Source organism: Mobula hypostoma, chromosome 28 (genome assembly GCF_963921235.1).
Source record: "Mobula hypostoma chromosome 28, sMobHyp1.1, whole genome shotgun sequence".
NCBI classification, from domain to species: Eukaryota; Metazoa; Chordata; class Chondrichthyes; order Myliobatiformes; family Myliobatidae; genus Mobula; species Mobula hypostoma.
The window spans coordinates 27962599-27989329 of record NC_086124.1 but is presented as its reverse complement, the minus strand read 5'-3'; the positions used below and the strand labels follow the sequence as shown (position 1 = coordinate 27989329).

Below are 26731 nucleotides of genomic sequence, written 5' to 3'. Positions count from 1 at the left end.
GAAATCGCAGCATGGTCGCTTACTGCTATGCTATCATACTAGCAACTTTTAATCTTTGATAAGAGCTCTCTTGAAACAAGAAAATAATCAATACGAGAACGAGATTTACATGTACTTGAATGCCAAGATAGTCTATTTTGCTAGGGTTTTGTTCTCTCCATACTTCAACCAAATTTATATCCATAAAGTATTGTTTTAGTAATTTTCTAGTTTGTGCCATTGCTGGGTTTAAAGTACAATTAAAGTCTCCTCCAATGATATAAAAGCCTCGTAAAGTGGACACAGTAAGGAAAAAATCTTCAAAAAATTTAGGATTATCCTCATTTGGGCCATATATACTGACTAGGTTTAATGTGAAAGAAAGGATATTACCTTGCTTAATAACATACGGTCTGGCTAAGTCTTGGATTGTTTTCATAATTTGAAATAGTATCATTCTATGAATAAGAATAAGTACTCCTCTAGCATAGTTGTTGTATGTTGCATATATTATTTGGCCAGGCCATCTATTCCGTACCAATTTAATATCTGAGACTGTCAGATGGGTTTCTTGAAGAAAAATTATTTTGGACTTAAGCTGTTTAATCCTATTTATAACCTGTTTCAATTTGGTTAACACGAGGAATTCTGCAGATGCTGGAAACTCAAGCAACACACATCAAAGTTGCTGGTGAACACAGCAGCCCAGGCAGCATCTCTAGGAAGAGGTAAAGTCGACGTTTCGGGCCGAGACCCTTCGTCAGGACACTCTAGGAAGAGGTACAGTCAACGTTTTGGGCCGAGACCCTTCGTCCTGATGAAGGGTCTCAGCCCGAAACGTCGACTGTACCTCTTCCTAGAGATGCTGCCTGGCCTGCTGCGTTCACCAGCAACTTTGATGTGTGTCAGTTTGGTTAACTTCTTTAGTCCCTAACATTCCAGCTTGTGACTTTTATATTAAAGATATTCTGAGTGCTCGTTTGTTCCATATATAGTACATGTCAATTATACCAGGAAAAGGAGAAAAAAATATTACTGCTGTGTTGGGTGCATGACATACATAAAGAAAAACAAAAAACACATATACATTTACACATATAGACATTTGAACTCTTGAATTCCTCCTCCCTTACTCAAAACAAAAAACTATAGGGCTTGTGCTGATCCACTCTATGGAGGAGCAGCTAACTCCATAGGCAACTAGTGGTGTCCATCAACCATGCACCTTATTATATCTTCAACATTATATACTCAACCCACTTAGCATAAAAATAAAATCAAAGTAGCCACTGAACTGTGTGCCAGTATTTCCTATTATAAATGTTCATTCAGGTCCATGGAGTTCCATCTCAATAGAATAAAGGGTTCGACAAACAAAAATATTATAAATAATAAAAATAGGCAAAATAATAAAGCAATTCTGGTGGCATAAACAACCTCTTAAATACAGTATTTTTTCAAGAATAGAATAAAAGAGGCTAAAAGAAAAATAAAGGAAGAATAAAAAGATGTCTTCTGGAACTCAGTGTCCGCTTATATCTGTTAAGCAGTCAGTATCAGCTGGTTCTCATGGGTACGGAAGTAAACAAATCTCACCACTGCCTTCATCAGACCCCTCAGGCGTGTCCTCTATGAAAATCTTCCGCCTCTTTTGGTGATGAAAACAGGTGTATTTTCCCATTGTGAAGGACCGTCAACTTGCATGGATTATGTTGAAATCCGCGGAAAGTTCCTTTTTCAACGAACATTCTTCTGACCATGTTGAACTCATTTCGCTATCACATGGTCTCAGCAGAGAAGTCCTGAGTGAAGAAAAACTTGTTTCCCTCATATGTGATATTACGCTGTTCAGTGAAGCGGAAAACAAACTCCCAATCCCGAAATCTCAGGAACCGAATGAGAACCGCTCTGTTCTGGTTTGGTTTCGGCAGCGCTAAAGTTCGGTGACCTCTTTCTAGAATGAAGGAACTGTCGATGTCCAGCTCCAGCCGGCGCAGCAGCCTGTTTTGTATGAACTCCAGCAGTGGTTGGTTTCCCTCAAAATGGCCAAACTGCTTGTCCCAACCTTCATTGAAGACCTAACAGGTCTTCTCCCTTCCTCCCCTTTCAGAATATGATTGAGTCTATTATAGAGTCATACAGTACGACAACAGGTCCTTCTTCCCAGCTGGCCTGTGTTGACCCAGGTCCCGTCTAAGCTAATCCCATTTGTAGTGCTTGCTCCATCTCCCTGTTAACCTTTCCTATCCATGTAGCATTTGATAGCTCTAGGCACGTACTCACCGCAGTTTAGAAGAACGATTGGGATGGGGCTTCTCATTGAAACCTATCAAATATTGAAAGGCCAGGATGGAGTGGGCATGGAGAGGGAGTTTCCAATAGTGAGGGGGTCTAGCACCAGGGGTCACAACCTTAGAAGAAGAGGCTTTAAATCAGAGATGAGGAGAAATTTCTTTTGCTAGACCATGGTGAATCTGTGGAATTCATTGCCAAAGTCGGCTGTGGAGGACTAGTCATTGGGTATATTTAAAGCAGAATTGATAGATTCTTGATCAGAAATGGCATCAAATGTTATGGGAGGAAGCGGGAAAATAGGGTTGAGAAAATAACAGAGCTAATACTGGATGGTAGAACAATCTCAATGGACTGAATGGCTTAATTCTGCTCCTATGACTTATGCCTTATGTAGCTGTCCAGACATATTTTAAACATTGTTAATGTACTTGCCTCAACCATTCTATCCCAAACTCTGGCAGCTGGTTCCACATATGGACACCTTCTGTGTGGAAAAATTGCCCCTCAGGTTCCTATTACATCTCTCCCCTCTCACCTAAAACTTTGTCCTCCAGTTCTTGATTCCCCAATCCTGGGAAAAAAAGGGCTGTGTGTATTCACCCAATTTATGCCCCTCAGAGATGACACCCACCACGGACTTTCTCCCTTCCCCCCCCAATGGGAAGAAGATAGAAAAGACTGAAAGGAGTAACATGACAACCGGAGATGAGATAAGATTAAAGACCAGGTCAGGGTCAGGGCTTGAGGGCTTAAGAGTTAGTGATAGGGGTTAGTGTTACAAATTAGGGTACGTTTCTCTGTCTCTCAGCTGCTCAGTTTACCTCTCTCTCTCTCTCACCCTCCCTGTCTTCCCCCCTGCTCTGCCACCCCTACATCTCCCCATCACCCCCACTCTGTATCCTCTCCCTCTCTTCCCCCCCTTGTCTCCCTCCCCCTCTTCTCTCCCTCTGTCATCCAACCTGTCTTTCCACCTTCACCTCCCTCTCTCTGTCTGCCTTTCTCTCTGTTACTGTCCCCCTCTCTGTCATTTCATGTTTCTGACCCTCCACTCTCTCTTATTCATTATTAGCTGAGGACAACTTCTGCCTCATATCATGGAGTTTTAGAGTCATAGAGTAAGTCAGCACACACATACAGGCCTTTCAGCCCGCCAATCGGTGTAATCCATGGTGCCCACTCAGCTTCTCCCAATTTCCTGAATTTGGCCAATATCCGTACAATCCATACCATCCCAATGATGCACACTATACTAAAAATGCTCTAGATATAAAACTGACATTCATTGCAAGCAAATCTATGCAAATAGCTCTTCAGTGATACTATTGTACCTGCCTCAACCACTTCCTCTGACAGATCATTCCATCTACTTACCACCCTCTGTGTAAATAAAAACGTTGATCCTCAGGTCCCTTGTAAATGATCCTTTCTCACCCGACCATTGACAGTACAGTTCCATGTTGGTTTGCCTTCCCAGAATGCATCATTTTGTGTCATCCACGACCTTAGTGATCAGGCCTGGTGGATTTGTGACCAACCCTGTGGCAGCCAACTAGTCACCAGTCGCCATTCCAAGACACAACCTTCAACCCCCACCCTCTGCTTCCTGTCTCCTATCATAAGAGCATAAGATATAGGAGCAGAGTTAGGCCATTTGGCCCAAAAGTCTGCTCCACTATTTCATCATGGCGGATTCAATTTCCTCTCAGCCCCAATTTCCTGCGTTCTTCCTATATCCCTTCAGGCCCTGACTAATCAAGAATCTGTCAGCCTCTGCCTTAAATATACCTATAGACTTGGATACCACATCTGGCTGTTGCAATAAATTCCACAGATTCACCACTGAAGAAATTTCTCCTCATCTCCATTCAAAAAGAACACCTCTCTATTATGGGGCTGTGTCCTCTGGTCTTAGACTTTCCACCACAAGAAACATCCTTTCCACCTCCACTTGAAAGAAGCCTTTCAACATTCAACAAGTTTCAATTTGGTCACCTGTAATTCTTCTGAATTCGAGTAAACACAGGCACAGAGCCATCAAATACACTTTATATCACAAGGGTCTCAATCCTGGACCTCCTTTGAACACTTTCCAATGTCAACACATTTATTCTTTCTAAGATCAGAGGCCTAAAACTGCTTACAATAGTCCAAGTGAGGCCTCGCCAATGTTTTTTTAAAAGCCTCAACATTATATCCTTGCATTTATATAAGAGACCTCTTGAAATGAATGTTCACATTGCATTTGCCTTCCTCATCTATGATTCAACCTGCCATTTAATCTTCAGGAAACCTGCACAAGGACTCCCAAGTCCCTTTTCATCTCAGATGTTTGAATTTTCTCTACACTTAGAAAATAGTCCACCCTTTTATTTCTTCTCCCAAAGTACATGATCATATATTTCCTGACACTTTATTCCATCTGCCACTTCTTTGCCCATTCTCTTAACCTGTCTGTCCTTCTGTATTCTCTCTACTTCCTCAAAACTACATACCTCTCCACCTATTTTTGTCTCATCTGCAAAACTTGCAACAAAGCTATCAATTCCATCATCCAAATTATTGACATATAATGTAAGAAGCAGTGCCAACACAGGACCCTGTGAAACACCAACAGTCACTGGCAGCTAATCAGAAAAGGCTCCCATCATTCAAACTCTTTGCCTCCTGCCAATCAGCCACTGAGTTATCCATGCTAGTAACTTTCTGTAATACCATGGCCTCTTATCTTGTTAAGCAGCTTTATGTCTGACACCTTGTCAAAGGCCTTCTGAAAATCAAAGTACACAATATCCACTGACACCCCATTGTCTATCCTGCCTGTTATTTCCTCAAAGAATTCCAACAGATTTGTCAGGCAAGATATCCCCTTAAGGACACCATGGCCTATTTTATCATGTGCCTCCAAGTACCTACAAAACCTCCTCCTTGACAATCTGCTCCAACATCTTCCCAACTACTGAGGTCAGACTAACTGGCCTACCATTTCCTTTCACCGCCTCTCTCCCTTCTTGAAGAGTGGAGTGACATTTGTAATTTTCCAGTACTCTAGAATCATTCCAGAATCTCGTGATTCTTTAAAGATCATGATCAATATCTCTACGATATCTATAGGCACCTCTTTCAGAACACTCGCATGTAGCCCGTCTCATCCTTCCCCCTCTCTCTCTCTCGCTATCCATCCCATAGGATGATGATGGTTCCTTTCAGTCAGTTAGTGGGGTGGTACCTCACTCCTCAGAAGGGAACAGCATGTGCGTGAATGCATTTAGGTGAGTATGGGGTGCACAGGTCCAGACCCACCCTCTCGACATCCCCTCCCAGATCCAGTGGCATGGTGGTGTCCAAGACGGCTGGGGGAAGTTCTGTTGCAGTGAATGGCCAGACAAAGCTTCGATGCAAGGGATGCCCTTTCTGCGCTTCACGGCACGTGTTTGCTAGAAGGCCGTTGACCCTACAAGAGGGTTCATCCGCCCTTTGACAGGTCTTGTTTTTCATCCTGCAGGGTGTCTAGCCACCCTCTTCACCAGGGAAGCCTGGTGGGGGAGCCAGTTTAGTCGCTGACCACCCGACTGTGCAACAGCTAGTACTGGGTTACACGGTACCAGTAGCACTCAGACGACCAACCTGACAAAACAAGTATCTCATCCTTATTGCCTCTCTTGTTCTGCATTCCAACCCATAACTCAGCATGTGAATGTTTGCACAAGCAGAGCCACCATTGTTGCAGCACTGATTGCTGGGATAGGCCAGTGGTAAAAGTGGATTGTCAGGCATTGACTCAAAGGAGTTTTCAGCACAGAAGAGGCACTGGCTCTGGGTAACTTGAGAGCGGTACTTAGTGTAGTTTAGAAGGCCCTTGCATGTTATTCACATTGGATGTTGAAGTCTTGGGAGCCCCACAGGCAACTACATGTATGTGAGGTGTGTCCAGCTGCAGATACTGCAAGGCCGTGCTATGGATCAGCAGCAGCAGCTGCAAGACCTTCGGCTTGTAAGGGAGAGTGAGGAGATCATCCATCAGATGCTCTGGGAATCTAAGGTGCAGGAGTCTAATAACTGAGTGACTGTCAGGGGAAGGAATTGGAGGATGAATAGGTAGTTAGCTCACAGCAGCTCTTGGGTAACTACCCTAAATAATAAAAATATAACATAGTGGATACTACTTTTTGAGATAACCTCTCAGGAGAATGCCACGGACACCAGGTGGGTTGCACTGACCATGGATTGCAGAAGGGAAAGAGGGAGAGTTGGGAGCGTTTGAGTTGGAGGACTCTGTTGATGTGAACGGGACACATGGATGGTCTGTTGCCTCACAAGTGCCTGGGTAATAGACGACACGGATCACGTCCATAGCATTGTGGAGGGGAGGGAGAGCAGCCAGAAGTCTTGGTACAAAGACGTTAAGCAGAGAGGATTTAAAGAGCTAGACAGAATGCTGAGATGCACCATATTCAGGATTACTGCCTGCGGCATGTGCCAGGGACGGTAGATACAGAATGCAGATACATGTGTGGCTGAGAACTTGGCGCAGGGGGTGAAGTGCTTCAGGTTCTTGGATTGTTCAGATCACTTCTGGGGGAGGCATGACCTGTACAGAAGAGAAGGGTTGCAGCTGAAGCCGATGGAGTCCAATATTCTCACACACTGGTTTCTTAGAGCTATTGGGGAGGGTTTAAATTAATTTTGCAGGGGGGTGGAAACCAAAGGGAATGGGGTCAGGACATTGCGTGTGGTAAAAGAGCAAAGATAGCGTGCAGGCAATCTGGTAGGAAGGGCAGGCAGATGATCGAACAAAAAAGCTACCAGCAGAGCATCAGTGCATTAGGGATGCAGAATCAAAAAGGGTTACAATACTGTTCACAACTTCTTATAAAGTATAAGAGTAGAGTGTGCTTACACATGATCACGCCTTCAGAGACAGATGTCAGTGAATATCCCAGTTCTGCTCTCCCTCCACAGGAACGTGATAAGTTGTTGTGCTGACAGCAGTCCACATACAAGGCAATAGTATCATAACCCACATCACATGCGGTACAGTAGAATCACCTACACACACGCCTTTCGTCAGCCAGCGAATGTAGTCGTATAAAGGGATATTGTGCTCTAACATGACGAAGAAATTTGTCTCTGTATGTTGTCATGTCAACAACAATAAGGACGAGCAGCAAACATGCCAATAACTGTAATTCGTTGTTCCGGATTTAATACTGAATCTGGGTCACTGGAAACCACAGAATGCTCAATTCTCACCACCCAGACAGCGAGCGACTTATGGGCTTTATCTTCGGGCAAACGTCAATCAGAAACAGGAGAATAATTAAGCCAGTATGGCCATTTAATCTACTGTGCAACTCATCATAGATGATATATTCTCACTTTGAACTACATTCCCTTGCCTTCTTCCCGTAATCTTTAACGCCAAACTTGGGTTTACGTAAAGCAGTTATAAGCCATCATATCTTATGATTGAATTCACAAACGGTTTTCTGGACTGAGATGTTGGACTTTGCTATCGAAATTCTGAAGATATTGTCAGCACCCATATCAGGGCCCTAACCTGATCATTGGCAGCTGTCTCAGACTGCCGATAGTTAGAACAGAATTTTCTCTTCATATCATCGCCTGAAACCGCAGGACAAGCCTGGTGCACACAATTAATAGGGTTATCCGGTCATGTCACAGTACATACTCCGATAGTTGTTCAGGAATTGTGAATCTGAACCCAAACTATGGAATCACTTCCATGGATGCTGCAACTCATGTCTCAAAATAAGTACAGGTCGGCCTTCACTAATCCCGCACCATTGGGACCTGAGGAGTGCCGGATTAGTGAAAATGCCGAATTACAGAAGGATCACATTAAGCATAATCAGTGCCGGATTATCGAAGGAACCAGATTACAGGTAGTCGGATTAGTGAAGGTCAACCTGTATTTATTTCTTTATCAATCAGATTTTTATTAATTTATTTATTTCTTCCTTTATTTACAATATATTTTTTAATTTCACCCACTTAACAAAACACCCATCTGTCTATCTAGCGACCTGATAATTATTATTATTATTTAAACTAATATCTCAGGACAAGCTGGTAAAACCTGAGGTACTGGCAGAGTTAAGTATACTCATTTTTCAATTGCTAAGAATTTTTGCGCTATTCTAGTCCTATTTGAACTTTTGGCTTTCTGCAGATTTGCATTATTATTGCTGTCTGTCAAAATATATAATGCTATTATATAGTGACATTGGGATGGTACCAGTTGTACATGTTTCTGTTCGTACAACGAATACCCTCCTCATCTTACATAGTCTTTGAATTCCTTTTAATTCACCATATTTCTGGTGCTTTTCACTAATCGGTTTCTGTACGTTATGTGTGAGGGGATTTAGAAACAAATCAGCAGCAAGAGATTTCACACTGCGTCAGGTTTTAATGTTAAAACTTGCCCCTTCACTGAACTGTTGCCACGACCTGCGGACATGATTTCAAGGACTCCTCACCTCCTCACCCCATATTTTCAGTATTTATTACTTATTTACTATTATTGTAGAATTTTTATATTTTCTGAGATCAAGCTGGTATATCCTAAGGTACGGCCATAGCCAAGCACATTCGTTTCACAAACAGGAGAAAATTTGCGGATGCTGGAATCCAAATGGAGGAGAGATGACCTGTACAAAAGGGAGGGGTTGCACTTGACACCGAGATGGGCAAATATTCTCTCGGGCTGGCTTGTTAGAGCTGTTGGGGAGGGTCGAAACTAACTTAGCATGGGGATAGGAAACTGAGTGAAGGGACTCAGGATATGAAGGGTGTTAAAACAACAAAAGTAGCAGGCAGTCAGACTGTTAGGAAGGGCAACTACATGATCGGACAAAATGCAGCCAGCAGGGTGAGTATATTACCAGTGCATTAGGCTGCAGAATAAAAAAAGGTTGCAAGCACTATACTCAAAGCCTTAGATCTCATTCAACAGAATACAAGAAATAAGCTAGATGATCTTACTGCACTTTTACAAATTGTCATGTATGAACTTGTGGACATCACCGATTCGTTGCTGAAAGATTGTTTGGTGGGTAGCTGAATTTCCATTGTACATTGTATTGAAAGGGGATGGACATAGGCTGAGGGCGCTGCATCGCTCTGCTGTTAGACAATGGTATCAAATACTGAGAAAGATGTGACATAGGATTGGAAGATATTGAATTTTTGTCGATTGAGTAACAAAACTGCAATGGAAAAAGACCCTGATGGCAGTATATGCAGCTCCCCAAACAGTAACTGGAATGTAGGCTGCAGAATACAACAGAAATAGAAATGGCGTACCAACAGGGAAATGTTATGATAGTAAGGGGAAATTTTAACATGCAGGTAGATTGGGAAAATTAGGTTGGTAATAGAACTGAAAAGAGTGTGAATTCAGAAGGACTCAGACAGTTTTGGAGTATGGGCATGGAAACGGCAAATTCAGTACAATGTTGGAAAATGCATGGTCTTGCACTTCATCAGTAGAAATAATTCTGCAGACTATTTTCTAAACAGAGTGAAATCGAAACATCTGAGATGCAAAGGGACTTGGAAGTTCTTCTGCAGAGCACCTTAAAGGTTTATATGCAGTTTATGAAATGGAGTTCCTACCTGAACCCCAGAAAGCTAACGAAATGCCGTTAACAAATAGTTACAATTCAATGCATACAGATTTATTACCGGTCATTCCTAATACTTTCTGCTCTGATACCTCTAACCCTATATGAATCTGGAATCAGCACCTGTATGCACGACCAACTAGAACATAAAAATTTGCCAAATGACACACTCCAGCACTTTAAGCAACACAGAACAAATGTTAATTAAGTTGTGCCTGCCCAACAACGTCAAGCATCAGTACAAAAATTCTCATCGTTTCACCCACAGCAACTAGAGTGGCTGGCCTAATTACTAAAATATAGAGACTTTGTTAATCCCAACAGAGAGAAAGCAGAAACAAAGAGGTTCTTTGTTCTATGCCTACCTTCTGAACAAATCACTCCTGCATCCTCTCTGTGACCGCAGTTATGACTCCCCCATCCTCGGAAGGAACATTCCCAAAGGGCGGATTCCTTTCCATTGCACGCAACATCATCCATCCAGATATTCCCGCTGCCTTGCCCGAAGTGTGCTCCCGGTATTGCTGCTGCAGCAGAGGGACAACCCAACTCATTGCAGACAACCTTGGCGTCTTCAGTGCCCCATCCATCGTCGCATATCGTTCCCCACTGTGCATTGTACCGCACCTCCACTCTCCCTGAACAACAATCGCTGCCGCCTACCAGCCTTATTTCGGGCACTGTAATGACATTGAAAGAGAAATTACTGTATTTTTTGGAGTTTCGCTTCAGGTATGTTCTGTTCCGCATTCCTATCCATTACACAGCATGTCAATGTTTGCACAAGCGGAGCCACCATTGTTGCAGCACTGACTGTTGGGATAGGCCAGTGGTAAAAGTGGATTGCCAGGCATTGGCTCAAAGGAGTCTTCAGCACAGAAGAGGCACTGGCTCTGGGTAACTTGAGGGGGGTATTTAGTGTAGTTTAGAAGGCCTTTGCGTGTTATTCGCGTTGGATGTTGAAGTCTTGGGAGCCCCACGGGCAACTACAAGTATGTGAGGTGCGTCCAGCTGCAGATACTGCAAAACCGTGCTATGGATCGGGAGCAGCAGCTGCAAGACCTTCGGCTTCTACGGGAGAGTGAGGAGATCATCCATCAGAGCTGCAGGAGTCTGATAACTGAGTGACTGTCAGGGGAAGGAATTAGATGGTGAGTAGACAGTGAGCTCACAGCAGCTCTTGGGTAAATTCCCTGAATAATAAGTATATCATTTTGGATACTATTTTTTGAAATAACCTCTCAGGAGAATGCCACGGAGACCAGGTGGGTTGCACTGACAATGCATTGCAGAAGGGAAAGAGGGAGAGTCGGGAGCGGTTGAGATGGGGGACTCAATAGTCAGAGTAATCGAAAAAAAAGTTTGTTGACGTAAACGGGACACACGGATGGTCTGTTGCTCCCTCCCAGGTGCTATGGACTCGGATCGCATCCATAGCATTGTGCAGTGGGAGGGAGAGCAGCCTGAAATCTTGGTACAAAGAGGTTCCGCAATGAGGATTTAAAGAGCCGGACAAAATGCCGAGACGCAACACATTCAGGATTGTTTCTTGCGTCACGCGCCACAGACGGTAGAAACAGAATGATTTGGCAGATACATGCATGGCTGAGAATTTGGAGCTGGGAGTGAAGTGCTTCAGGTTCTTGGATCATTCAGATCTCTTCTACGGGAAGCATGACCTGTACAGAAGGGAAGGGTTGCAACTGAAGCCAACAACATTCTCGCACACTGGTTTCTTAGAGCTATTGGGGAGGGTTCAAACTAATTTTGCAGGGGGGTGGAAACTAAAGGGAATGCGGTCAGGACAGCGCGGATGGTAAAACAGCAAAGATAGCGTGCAGTCAGTCTGGTAGGAAAGGCGGGCAGATGATCGAACAAAAAAAAGCTACTAGCAGAGTGAATATCAGTGCATTAGGGATGCAGAATCAAAAATGGTTACTTTATACTTTATTGTCTCCAAACAATTGATACTAGAATGTACAATCATCACAGCGATATTTGATTCTGCGCTTCCCACTCCCTGGATTACAAATATTAAATATTAAAAATAGTAAAAATTAGTAAATATTAAAAAATTAATTTATAAATCATAAATAGAAAATAGAAAAATGGAAAGTGAGGTAGTACAAAAAAAAACGAGAGGCAGGTCCGGATATTTGGAGGGTACGGCCCAGATCCAGGTCAGGATCTGTTCAGCAGTCTTATCACAGTTGGAAAGAAGCTGTTCCCAAATCTGGCCGTACGAGTCTTCAAGCTCCTGAGCCTTCTCCCGGAGGGAAGAGGGACGAAAACTGTGTTGGCTGGGTGGGTCGTGTCCTTGATTATTCCAGTAGCACAGCTCTGACAGCGTGTAGTGTGAAGTGAGTCCAAGGACAGAAGATTGGTTTCTCTGCCATGTTCACAATCTTCTGCAGCTTCTTTCGGTCTTGGACAGGACAACTTCCATACCAGGTTGTGATGCACCCTAGAAGAAAGCTTTCTACGGTGCATCTATAAAAATTAGTGAGGTTTTTAGGGGACAGGCCAAATTTCCTCGGTTTTCTCAGGAAGTAAAGGCACTGGTGGGCCTTCCTGGCAGTGAACTCGACTTGGTTGGACCAGGTCAGGTCACTTGTGACATTGACCCCGAGGAACTTAAAGCTTTTGACCTGTTCCACTTGCGCATCACCGATGTAAATTGGGTTGTGCGGTCCACTACTCCTTCTGAAGTCAACAACCAATTCCTTCGTCTTGCTGACGTTGAGGGATAGGTTATTGTCTATAGGTTACAATACTGTTCTCAACGTCTATTGAGCACAACAACACGGCGCTTTTACAAATTGTCACATACGATCTTGTGGACATCACCGATTTGTTGCTGAAAGGTTGTTTGGTGGGTAGCTGAATTTCCATTGTACATTGTATCGAAAGGGTATGAACATAGGTTGGGGGCGTGTCATCGCTCTGCTGTTAGAGAATGGCATCAAATACTGGGAAAGGTATGACATAGGATCGGAAGATGTTGTATCCTTGTCAGTTCAATAATGAAACTGCAATGGAAATGGACCCTGATGGCAGTATATGCAGCTCCCCAAACAGTAACTGGAATGTAGGCTGCAGAATACAACAGAAATAGAAATGGTGTACCAAAAGGGAAATGTTATGATAGTAAGGGGAAATTTTAATATGCAGGTAGACTGGGAAAATTAGGTTGGTAATAGAACTCAAAAGAGAGTGAATTCAGATGGACTTAGACAGTTTGGGAGTATGGGCATGGAAACAACAAATTAGATACAATGTTGGAAAATGCATGGTCTTGCACTTCATCAGTAGAAATAATTCTGCAGACTATTTTCTAAACAGAGTAAAATCGAAACATCTGAGATGCAAAGGGACTTGGGAGTTCTTGTGCAGAACACCCTAAAGCAGGGATGGCCAACCGACAGCGCATGCACCAAAAGTGGTGCATTGCACCCCAGTGATAATTATAAAAAAGTAAGCCTACTCATGCAAAAAGTGTTAACTAAAAACTGATTTGTAGAAAAAAAAACTATAACAGGAATTCAAGTAGCTTAGATCTAGAAATGGGTTTCAATGAGAATAAACCTAAAACATAGCAATTATTTTTAGCTATTTTATTATTTCGTGCACATCTTTTGGCAAATGTTATCTTCTTTCACATTAATCTGTTTTCAATTTTAAAAAAATGTTCAATGAGTCAAACTAGAAAAGAAGGACTTTTGTTCTGCAGTTGTTCCATAACTGTTCAATAAATGTTTGATACTTGTTTGATCTTGAGACGCCAGGCGTCTGCACCAGCGGTGGGTCGCAGGTTTTTGCCAGTCAGTTTACAATTGACACTCATGTGCTACGACGTTATGCTTTGTTCGTCCTTCGTGAACATTTGCAATTGTGTACTTTTTCGAAAACTAAGTTTTGTTTTTACATTCAGTGACCCATCACAGTGCAAAAGAAAAGCAGAAAGTGATAGTAAGTGTGAATTCAATGAACAGAGGGGAAATGAGTTCTTATTTATAGCGGATTCATCAGGAAAATTGTTGTGCATTGTTTGTGAAAACACTTCCTCACACAATAGAAGACATGATCTTAATAGACACTATAAAACACAACATCAGACTGAAATCGAAGGAAAACTGAAGCTAGTGCTTTGGTCTGAGTTACGGAAAGACTATGTGATTAAGAAAAAGGAAGAAATCAAAAGAAGACAAAATATATTTGTTAAAAGTCTCATTAAGGTAAGTAATGTTTATCTTGTTTTATATTAAATCAATATATCATGTAAAAATGCTAAATATGTCTATATTAACATATTTTTACAAGAATTGAATGGGGGTACAAGAGTTGTATGGCGCACCTGAACTCATGCCTGAAAAAAATGACGCATGCAATCTGAAACATTGGCCACCCCTGCCCTGAAGGTTTACACGTAGTTTATGAAATAGAGTTCCTACGTGAACCTCAGAAAACGAACTAAATGCTGTTAATAAATAGTTACAATTCACTGTTTTGCATACAGATTTATTACCGGTCATTCCTTATATTTTCTGATCTGATACGTCTTATCCTATATGAAGCTGGAATCAGCACCTGTATGCACGACCAACCAGAACATAAAAATTTGCCAAATGAAACACTCCAGCATTTTAAGTGACGCAGAAAAAATGTTAATTAAGTTATGCCTGCCTCAAAAACGTCAAGCATCAGTACATAAGTTCTCATCATTTTACCCACAGCAACTAGAGTGGCTGGTCTAATTATAAAAATAGAGTCTTTGTTAATCCCAACAGAGAGAAAGCAGAAACAAAGAGGTTCTTTCTTCTATGCCTACCTTCTGTACAATTCACTCCCGCATCCTCTCCGTGATTGCAGTTATGAATGCCCCACCCTCCAAAGGAACATTCCTCAAGGGTGGATTCCTTTCCATTGCACGCAACATCATCCATCCAGATATTCCCGCTGCCTTGCCCGAAGTGTGCCCCCTGTATTGCTACTGCGGCAGGGGGACAACCCAACTGACTGCAGACAACCTTGGCGTCGTCAGTGCCCCATCCATCGTCGCATACCGTTCCCCACTGTGCACTGTGCCACACCTCCACTCTCCCGGAACAACGATCGCTGCCGCCTACCAGCCTGATATTGGGCTCTGGAATGACATTCAAAGAAGAAATTATTATATTTTTCAGAGTTTCGCTTACAGGTATGTTCAATTCCAGGCTCCTGGCCATAACACAACATGTGAATGCTTGCACAAGCGGAGCCAGCATTGTTGGAGCGCTGATTGTTGGGACGGGCTACAGGAGGAAGTAGATTGTCAAGCACTGGCTCAAAGGAGTCGTCGGCACAGAAGAGGCACTGGCTCTGGGTAACTTGTCTGTCTGAGTTTGTTATGTTTCTCTTTCTTCTTGTTGTGTCAGACATACTTACTATAGTTTAAAAGGCCTTTGTGGGTTATTCACTCCTGATGTTGGAGTCTTGGGAGCCCCTTGGGCGACTACATGTGCGTGAGGTGCATCCAGCTGCAGATACTGCAAGACTGTGCTATGGATCGGGAGCAGCAGCTGCAAGAACTTCAGCTTGTACGGGAGAGTGAGGAGATCATTCAGAGGATCTATGTCACTGCCTTTTACACCTGGGATGAACTTTGTTCTTTGCACGCAGGGTTGGTACATTATCTCAATGTCATGAGGACATCACTAAATTTGGTGGGGGGAGGGTGGGGAAAGAGTAACACCCTGGGAAAAGTTTCACTGCTAATGTCATGGTCTTTCTGTAGAAGCAGTGTTTGGGTTATGGTTAGAGATGTTGGCCGTCCAATGAGGAGAGTGTGTTTTCATGCTGTATGCCTGCCACCGAGGTAATCTGGGCTTTGTTATCGGCAAAAGATGGAGAGAGAAGATGCCAGAAAGAAGAGTTCGTAGACACCAGAAAGCAGTGGCCTTGGAGTGGGGCCAGAAGTCGACGACGGCCAGGGAAATCGATGGAGGACCAGCAGGAGGGAAACCGTGAACTCCAACTTGCACACATTAGACTGTTTCATTAAAATGGGCTCTTTTCTTTTTGTTTTTCTTTACTAACCCTTTAGTCAAATTAAGAATCAAACAGCTAAATCATTTAATTGCCTATGGTGTACAGTCCATTATTCTGTGGTACTGATTTGTAACAGGAGAACCACACAGCATCCACACAAACAAGAGGTTTTGCACCTCAAAGTTCACACATTTGGCGGGGCCAGAGATTGTCTTCCCTCGACTTACGTCGCCGACTGAATCTGAGGGTTACACTTCCATCAAATCTTGCCTCAATCTTCCACCTGCAAAGAATGCAGTCCTGACCGATGCATTCCTTGCATCAAATCTGAAACTTCAGCAAATTTCTATCCTTGTGTGGTGGAACGCATAATAACTGAATGCATTACGTTCTGGCAAGGAACACCAATATCCTTAAAGGGAGATTCCTACAAAAAGCAGTATATATGGCCAAGTCCATCAGGAATAAAACTGTTTTCTCCATTGAGCACATCAACACTGTGTGCTGTCGCAAGAAAGCAGCATCCTTCCCCAGGCAAACCATCACCCAGGTCATGCTCTCTTTTTGCTGCTGCCATCAGGAAGAAGGTATAAGACCCTCAAAACTCATACCATCAGGTTCAGGACAGTAATTACCCCCCAAGCACAAGGCTCTTGAACCAAAGGGTACAACCTCACAACTTCACTTACCCCTTCACTGAACTGTTACCACAACCTGTGACAAGATTTCAAGAACCCCTCACTTCCTCACCACATCTTTTCGGTATTTATTACTTATTTACTATTACGGTCGTATTTTTTTTATATTTTCTCAGTTCAAGCTGCTAAGGTACGGCCATAGTCAAGCACATTCATTTCACAAACAGGAAAAAAGAATCTGCAGATGCTAGAAATCCAAATCAAGGAGGGGTGACCTGTACATTGCACATGACCCTGAGAGGGACAAATATTCTCTCACGCTGGTTTGTTAGAGCTGTTGGGGAGGGTTGACACTAATTTAGCACAGGGATGGGAAACCGAGTAAAGGGACTCAGGATATGAAAGGTGTTAAAACAACAAAAGTAGCATGCAGTCAGATTATTAGGAAGGATAGACAGATGTTTGGGCAAAATGCAGAAAGCAGGGCGAGTATCATTGCATTAGGATGCAGAATAAAAACAGGTTGCGAATACTGTACTCAAAGGTTCTGTATCTCATTGCAAATCAGTTTTATTTGTCACATGTACATTGAAACATACCATGAAGTGCATCGTTTGTATCAACTACCACAATCTGAGAATTATGCAGGACAGCCATAAGTGTCAGCACGCTTCCATCGCCAACCCACAACTTACTAACCCTAATGTGTGTCTTTGGAATGTGGGAGAGAACCCATGGGGTCATAGGGAGAACATACAAATGCTATAAAGACTGCAGCAGGAAATGAACCTCAATCACAGGCACTGTAAAGAGTTGCACTACCATGCCGTCTGTGAGAGGAAACAGTTCATGAAAATGCTCACCAAATTCCTGGTCTGAACTGTTAAAGATCAAGATGGGGTAGCACAGTAGTGTAGTGGTTAGCACAATGCTTTATAGTACAGGTGACTTGGGTTCAATTCCTGCCACTGCCTATAAGTTTATATGTTCTCCCCATGCCCCATGGGTTTCCTCCCATATTCCAAAGATGTACCGATTGATAGGTTAATTGGTCATCGTAAATTGTCTCGTGATTAGGCTAAGATTAAATTGGGAACTGCTGGGTGGTGTGGCTCAAAGGGCCAGAAGGACCTATTCCATGCTGTATCACAATAAATAAATAAATAAAATTCTGAAGCTTAAATCCTGAAACAGCCCTGAAAACCATTTCTTAGTGTATTCATAGCAAATAGCTGGACTCGTTTTTTTTTTTGCTGCTGGTCCGCGTCACTTCCTCAGTCTCAGACACTGACTCTATCTGTCTCCAAGTATCAGAACCTGAACCAGTTTGTAGACTTGATGTTGTTGTTAACTCCCTACATTTTAAATCACATGTGTGGCATGCTCACAAAAACCAACTCTGTCCGCGAGCTGATCATCATTCACTCCACCCTGCCTTCCACCTAGCAAAACCCCCACCTAAGCTGTTGTTACCCCCAGATTTTACTGTTCCACACCCTCTGGATTAACATCCCTCATTCTAACTTCCAGAAACACAGCCAACAGTTTCTTGTGGTGTACCTGAACACTGTCCTGTGTCTCAAGGGCATACGGGTTAGGATTAGTAAATTGTGAGTAAGCTGTTGCCTCAGGAAGTGTGACCCCACCCAACCCCCCAGCGCATCATTGGACAGTGTTGGCCATTGATGGAAATGACGCATTTAACTGTATGTTCGACATGACAAACAAAGCTAATCTCTCTTTAAGACATGGAGTTGAATCTAGTTGAGTAATAAAGGAAGACCCAGTTCGCCAGCTGGCGCTGTAATGGAGATCTCTTACAACCCAAGAGGGATCATAAAGTGTTTCACAACAGTGACGTTATGATTCCAGTTTAGTTCACACAAGATGACCCAGCGAACAGCATGAACAACGACAATGTCCTGCTGACAGTTCACAAATATGCTTCTTTTACTTCATCATCTTCCAAGTGAGGTTCCACTATTAATCGGCGTGCCATTGGAACCTATAATTTACATTTTGATGGTGTGTTTTTGGACTGGTTGAGCAATCTAGTGCTTTGCTGTCTCCAAGGAAATTCAGTCAGGTTTGGAACAGTGTGTGGCCTAGAAACATGATCGAGACTGTTGCTTTTCTTCAACTGAGGCATCAAGGGTACGAGCCCATGACTAACTCCATTGCTTTTCTCCAGTTGAAGCATTCAGCAAGGTTGAAGTCAATGAGGATGAGCATCGAGGACGAGCAGATATTCAACCTTGATTCAACCTGCCGGTGTATGATTGGTTTTCCTCTCCCCCTCACCACCTGCTGTCGGAGGGAAATGCAGGAGTCTTGGGATCAACATTGCAAGGGTCAATTGGAGACTCATTTTGGAATACTCTGCAGTTCATATTGGATATGTGCCTGGATACTGGTTACTTTTTTTTTTAAAAAGCCATTTTTGAGTCGTTTGATCAGGACAATCTATGCAATCTGCGTTGCTTCAGCAAAGAATGCTATACCCTGCAGAATTGTTTTCTGTATATACACTGTGATAATAAATGTACTGTGAATACTAGAATTACTTTCATTATACCAATGTTTTTATGAGTATGTCTTCTTAGGCTGAAAATGACATGCTACTTCAGATGGTAAATATTTTTAACGCGGAGTGCCTCCTGTACATCATTTACCACATGATGTTGACAGGAGTGAGGTCTTGGTCAATAGTGAGGAATTCCAGTGCAACTGGAGAGCAGACCTTGAGTATGGACATTAAACACAAACACCAACTCACACTCAGTGGCCACTTTATTAGATATCTCCTGTACTGAATAAAATAGACACTCAGTATATGTTCGTGATCTTTTGCTGCTGTAGCTCATCTGTGGACATACTTGGCAAATCTATAGAACAGCAACTGCAAACATCAGGAACTGTTAACTGTAAATAAATCCTGCAAATGCAGATACAAATAAATAGCAATAAATAATGAGCATGAAATAACAATATAACAGAGTCCTTAAGTGAGTGTAGCTATCCCCTCTTGTTCAAGAGCCTGAAGTTTGAGGGATACTAACTGTTCTTGAACCTGGTGGCGCAAGTCCTGAGGCCCCTGTACCTTCTACCCGATGGCAGCAGTGAGAAAAGAGCATGACCGGGACAGTGAGGGTTTTTGTTGATTCATGCTGCTTTTCTACAGCAACGTTTCATGTAGGTGTGTTGCACAAGGGGGTATTGAGGCCCAGGTCTTGGAGTTAAATGATTAGATTTCATATTGAGTGTTTACTGATCAGCCTCTCATATTGAATGAGGCAAAAGACTTGAACTCATGAATGAAGCAAGTGAAAATACAAGGCGTAGAAAGCTAAGAAGCTCGGGCCATTGAATATAATTAAGACGAAGATAGATGTTTGAGATCTATACAGAGTCATGAGTTATAGAGAACAGGCAGGAAATCGAGACCAAAAGCATATGTTTTGGATGTTGATAGTGGGCTAAGTATTAGCCCTGGGATATTGAGAAAATTTCCTATTCTTTATGTAGTGCGTCTAATGACTCGGCTAGAAATAACTCGCCCATTTATATACATGCACAAAGCACATACACTATTCCACTCTGTGACAAGGTCCAACCTTCTGTACATGGCAAGATCTCACTCAACAGTTACACAACAACATCCCAATCAATCCACAAGCAATGAAAAAGAGAGGGCACAGAGTTCAGGTGAAAGGAAGGAGCTTTAAAGGGGATCCAATGGGATAGACCTTTTTTCTTATATAAAGAATCGTTGATAACTAGAATCAGCTGTTAGTGGAGGCTGTGGAAACAGGCACAATCACTACATTTAAAAGGTATTTGGACAGACACGTAAATGGGCAAAGTGTAGAAGTATAGTATATTCAAAGTACTTTTTTTTTGTAATTTATTTTTTATTGAAGTTCATCATCAAACAAACATTACCATAAGGTGTATTTCAGATATTGTATATTATATAGTCATATATGCCACAAATCTCCACATAATATTCATCTGAGGTATGCACTTATAGAAAAGAGAGGAAAGGAAGAACAAGCAAAAGGAGAAAACTATGTGCAAGTAGGGAGTGATCTTTTTTTTACAACATATTCATTGATCTGTGAGAATAAAATCAGGTCTATGAGGTGTAATGTAGTTAAACCATTTTTTCCCAGTATGAATCAAATTGTTCCAACTTAAGACCAACAGATGCTGGTATCTTCTCCATTTTGTAAATGTTCATTGTAATTTCCATCCATGAGTTTAAAGTTGGGCTCTCCTGTGATAACCATTTACTGGTAAGAGTCTTTTTACCAGCCACCAGCAGTATATTCATTAAATATTTATCTCTTTTCAACTATTCTTGAGGTATATACCCAAAATATATGGTCTTACTTTCTAAGGGTATTTAAAATTTAAAAATGTCTCGTAGGGCATTGTGTATCCCACTCCAATAGTCTTTGATAACGGGGCATTCCCAGAAAATATGATAATGGTTTGCATTTTGGTTTCCACGATTTCTCCAGCAAACAGGGAGGTTACCATCATAATAGGATATCTGAGAGGGTGTAACAAAATATCTTATCAAGATTTTCCATCCGAACTCCCTCCATTTCTGTGAACTGGTACACTTCCATTGATACCTCCATATTATTGTCCATTCTTCCTCAGATATAATTATCCCTCCTTCCTTCTCCCATTTTGTTTTGATATATGAAGTCATATGTGTTTTAAGATTTGACAAATCCTTGTACACTCTTGAAATGATTCTACTACCATTATCTGAATTATATGCTTTTCTAAATAGCTCTATCAAACATGTACTTACCTTGGTTACATTTTTAACCATCCTATTAACATACTGTCGCATCTGTCAATACTGATAAAAGTCTTGTTTTTCTAATGTGTTTCTGTTAAGCATTTCAAAACTGAACAGTGTTCCTTCTTTCATTATATTGCAAAGAACTGTTATTCCTTTAGCTGTCCAGTCCTTAAATCCAGCATCCAGTGTATTTGGCGTAAAATCCAAGTCATATGCACACCATTTAAGAATTGCAATATCTCCCTCTAGTTTATATTCTTTTATAATAGTTTTCCATATTTTAAGAGTCCATTTCACCCATGGGTTATCAATAGTATTTATGTGCCTTTGTAGGTTATCAGCCAAAATTGCCTGCATGGGGATGGGAAGTATCCCCTCCTCAATGTTTTTCCATTGAGTGTCATATGATGGGTTGCACCAACATATCACAGCTCTCAACTGTGCGGCAAAATAATAATCTCTAAGAGAAGGTAGGCCCCATCCCCCCCCCTTCCTTGGCTAATTGCAAAGTTTTGAGACAAAATCTAGGCCTTTTACCGTACCATATATATGTTGATAACATCTTGTTCTATTCATTGAATTGATTTTGATTAATCTCTGTTGATTGAGTTTGAAAGAGATATAATAGTCTAGGCAGTATATTCATTTTAATAGATTCAATCCTTGAACTGAGACTAAAAAAAGGAATTAGGTTCCCTCTTGTTATATCTTCCTTAATTTTTTATATAAACTGATAATTGCATTCTGATAATTTTGCCAAATCTTTTGGCATAATGATGCCGAAATATTTGAAAGACTATTTGCCATGTCCAGGGATATCTACTTCCAATTTCTCTTGGTGGGCTATAGTTATATGAAAGTAATTGGGTTTTATCTATGTTGATCTTGTATCCTGATAATTGACCATATTGTTCAAAGGATTGCATCAATTTAGGTAAAGAGTATGTTGGTTGCCCTAGATAGATCAAAATGTCATCCAGGTAACAGGTCAATTTATGCTCTGTCCCTTTACTAGTAATTCCCCTGATATCTTCATTTCGTTTGATGTATTGAGCTAATGGTTCCAGATATAATGCAAAGGGTAGCAGTGACCATGCACGACCCTGTCTGTACCCCTTTCTAGGGTAAAACTATTTGATAAATATCCATTGATTTTAATCCTAGCAGTAGGATTGTCATATAGTGCCTGTATAGTTTTAATACTGCGTCATGGAAACTAAATCTATGTAAACCTCTGTAAAGAAAATTCCAATTAACCACATCAAATGCCTTTTCAGTGTCCACGCTTATCACTATTGCTTCAAATTTATTTTTTTGCATATGATCCATAACGTGAAGTGTCCTTCATTCATTGTCTTCCGTATAGCGTTGTTGCATAAATCCTGTCTGATCCCTATGTATCAGTATGGGTAGAAACTCTTCTAATCGTTTGGCCATGATGGAGGTAAATAATCTATAATCTACATCGGGGTAGGCAACCTACAGCCCGTGGGCCAGATCCGGCCCTCAAAGGTATTTTGACCGGCCGTGAGCAAATATTGAGATACTTGCAAAATGAATGCAAAACGCAGGAAGGTAGACGCTGAATGCTGAAAAAGCAGTGAGAATGAAGGAAATACCCATGCCAGCTACGAAGTCTCAAAACATACTGCAGAAAAGATTAAGCCTTTTACAAATGGAGAGTTTGTCAATGAATGTTTACGGACAGTAGTGGATATTGTTCGTCCTGAAAAGAAATCTTTATTTGCATCTATCAGCGTGTCAGCAAGAATGATCACACGACGAGTTGAAGAAATGTCAGCAGATGTTAAAAGTTGTTAAAGGGATGCCCGCAACGAATTGCATTTTTTTTTCAATTGCGCATAATGAGAGTACAGACTTGAGAGACACTGCTCAACTTGCAGTGTTTGTGCGAGGAGTGACCTCAAGTTTTCAAATTTTTGAAGAATTTATTCAATAATTCCTATGAAGGACACAGTTACTGGGGCAGACAATTTTGAAGCTTTGCTGAAAATGATGTCAGAATTAAACTTAACGTGTCGAAGCTAATTAGCATCACAACTGATGGGGCACCAGCAATGGTGGGACAGAAGAACCAAACTGAGTTCTTTGATTGCTAATTGGCATCCTTGGTTAAGCACAAATGATTTTCTAGCATGCGTTATTCATTAATTTGAGGCAAAACATAACTAGATGTATTTAAATGGATAATTCCCATATTTCAAGTTTTTTATGTCATTTATCTGGCCCACCGTCCGCTTATTAATACGCGATCCGGCCCACAGAGGCAAAAAGGTTGCTGATCCCTGATCTACATTCAGAACGGATATTGGTCTAAATGACCCACATTCCATTTTATCCTTGCCTTCTTTCGGTATAGCTGGGATTATCATTTCCTTCCAGCTGGGTGGCATTTGTGCCTATTTTAGAGCCCAGTTCAGTGTGGGGAGTAAGACAGGAATTAACTCATTTTTTAATTCTTTATACCACTCTGCCTTATACCCATCTGATCCTGGTGACTTGCTTAATTTAAGCCTACTAACTTCAGCTTTTAGTTCAACTTCAGTTATGTCAGTAGTCATCGTTCTATTTTGTTCTTCGCTTAAAGAGGATAACTAGCGAATTCAGGAAGGTGTCCATTTGGGTTATGCTTCCCCCTGGAACTTTGGAACGTAGAGTATTGTAAAACACTTCAAAAGCTTCTTGAATTTCACTTGCCTTATTTTTTTATTTTTGTTCTTGGATCCCTAATTCTATGAATTGTATTTTCTGCTATTTTTTTTTCAGTTTCCATGCCAGTATTTTCATAGATTTAGATCCACTTTCATAATGTCTCTGCTTCAGAAACATTAAATTTTTCCTGATTTCTTGTGTGGCCAAACTATTAATTTCATTCCTAATTTTTAAAATTTCCTCTAATGTATCCTGTGCCAAATTCAATTTGTGTTTTTTTTCTAGTTCCTTCAGCCTATTTTGTAATTATATTCGAAGTACCTTTAACATCAGGATATGGTCCTAATGTGTGTTGGGGGGGAGGGAGGGATGAGCGGAGATGGGCAAAAACGTCAGCAAACACACGGTGGGCAAAGGGGTCCAGTTGTGTGTTGTACAAGTCTGTAACACTACAACAATCCCCATCCAGTCAACACGTGGTAAGCGTTCATGCAACACGGGCAAGGCACAATCAAACAAATTCCCATTCAATCCATAGCACAGCCCCCACCCAACAAGTGCACGGCAAGATCCCACTACACAACTCCTCCCTCCCCATCCCTGAGTGTCCACAGCAAGATCCCACCAACCATGTGCATAGACCAGTACCAGCTCTTCAGTCCACATTGTTGTGCCAACCCTTCGATCAATCAAACCCTTCCCTCACACAGAAGCCTCCAGTATTCTGTCACCTCTGTGCCTATAAGAGTCTCTTAAGTGTCCTTATGACAACCTTGGCAGTGCCAGGTTCCACACCTAAATATACTACCTCTGACATTCCCCCTCTAAACACTTTAAAGTTATGCCCCTTCATGTTAGCCATTGCCACTCTGGGGCAAAGTCTTCCACTGTCCACCCTATCAATGCCTCTTATCTTGTACATCTTTGTTCAGTCACCTCTCATGCTCCTTCGCTTCAAAGAGCAAATCCCTAGCTTGCTCAACCTCACAAGATAGGCTCTCTAATCCTGGTAAATCTCCTCAGCATACTCTCTAAAGCTTCTACATCCCAATTTAAATATCCTGATATTAAATGTGGCTCTGTAATGAGGCAACCAGAACTGAACACAATACTCCAAGTGTGGTCTGTGATGGGGTCCTGAATGACCCCTATAAACTGTGCTTTTGAAAAGAGAGAGAGAGAGTTATTTAACACCGACATGTTGTTTTGAAAAGAGAGAGAGAGAGAGACAAAGACTAACTGTTGGACTGTCACTTTAAGGCACGAGAAAGAACTGGCTAACTTTTGGATTTCTGCTGAGTTGGAGATGGCACCAAGCAGCTCGTAAGTTGCTATGGTGACTGAAGGCAGCCTTATTTGATGGACAATCAATGTTATGATTTTTCAGCAGCATGTTGATACTTCTCAAAGACATTTGCCTGCTTGCATTTCTTACACAGAGAAGGGAAGGGGGAGTAACTTGAATAACAGTTGATACTCAGTACAGTGAGATAAATAGAAGGTCAGATGATATAGACCTCAGACATGTGTTTTGGACACTGAATGAGCTTTGTAATGCCGGCAGAAAAAGTGGGTTTTTGGAGGATCGATCAGGCAGATCGATCAGTGGCTCCTGCAGTGAAAAGAAAAGGCAGTGACCGGTGGGGAGTTGGCCATGTGTCCACCCTTGCCTGGGTGATAGCTCCACCACAGAAAACTGGTCCCCTTTGTTGAAGTCACAGTCTGTGACTTTAAAGGATTTCGGAGGACAACGAGGAGATCAACGGTGTCAGCTCACCTGAAGACCCAATTCTCTCCCTCCCTCTCTCTCCATCACTACTCAACTGAACACCATGATCTGAACTGAACTTTACTCATCATCGTAAGACAGTATCTTTTTACCCTTAGACTTGAAGAAGCTTGGTTTTTCACCTATATCTCCACACTTACTGATATACTTATTTACATAAATAATCATTGCTAACCTGTTTGATTTATCTACATTTATATTACTGTATTGAGTAGTTTCTAATAAATATTACTAGTGAATAGTAATACTGGACTCCAAAGCGTTTTCTATTTCTGCTGGTTCTTTATTCCCATCACGGGATACGTGACAGGTCTTACCAGGAAGTTTAACCCTTAAACAACAAGATCCAACCCATAACACCCCACCCCCGACCCGGTTGATGACCCCAGCAATGCGAACTGTGCAGGATCCCACAATCTGCACCAAGCGCGGTGATCCCCGCGACAGGAATCGACTCACCGGCCGCCGAGCTGCGAGTCCCCAAACGAGCGGCGAGGAGCAGGAGGAGCGCCCAGGCAGTGCAATATCGACCCATGGTTGCGACTGTGCCAAAAGCAAAGAGCGGCTGGAGGCAGGAGGAGGCAACCTCCCCGCCCAACGTACCGCCCCAGCCCCAGTCCCAGCCCCGCTCCTCCGCTCCTCAACGCCGAATAGAGCGAGGGAGCAGCCCGGCCGCCGGCGGAGTCACGCGCCGGAGAGAGGGCGGGGGGGGTCTCTGGCGGGAAGCCGCGGCAGCCAATCAGCGGCGGGCGGCCGGATGACGAGCGCACGCGCAGTCTCTGACAGGTGCCGACTCGCCGGTCTCGGGATTGGCTTCACTGGAGAACTCATCTGGTGAGGTGTTGTGGGTGGAACTGAGAAATGA

General features: G+C 42.3%; 2 protein-coding genes across 3 annotated transcripts in view; one reads left to right on the top strand and one right to left on the bottom strand.

Moving 5' to 3' along the window:
• Positions 1 to 15145, bottom strand: part of LOC134338720 (deleted in malignant brain tumors 1 protein-like) — a 34930-nt gene extending 19785 nt beyond the window's left edge. Inside the window, exons 1-2 of the mRNA XM_063034761.1 lie at positions 14749 to 15145; positions 10286 to 10600 (exon numbers count right to left, since the gene is read on the bottom strand). Of these exons, the coding sequence (XP_062890831.1) occupies positions 10286 to 10600; positions 14749 to 15145 (712 nt within the window). The remainder of the gene's footprint in view (positions 1 to 10285; positions 10601 to 14748) is intronic.
• The window catches only part of LOC134338891 (H-2 class II histocompatibility antigen, E-S beta chain-like), a 281277-nt gene that overhangs the window by 168769 nt on the left and 85777 nt on the right, over positions 1 to 26731 (top strand). The gene's annotated exons all lie outside the window — the stretch shown is intronic.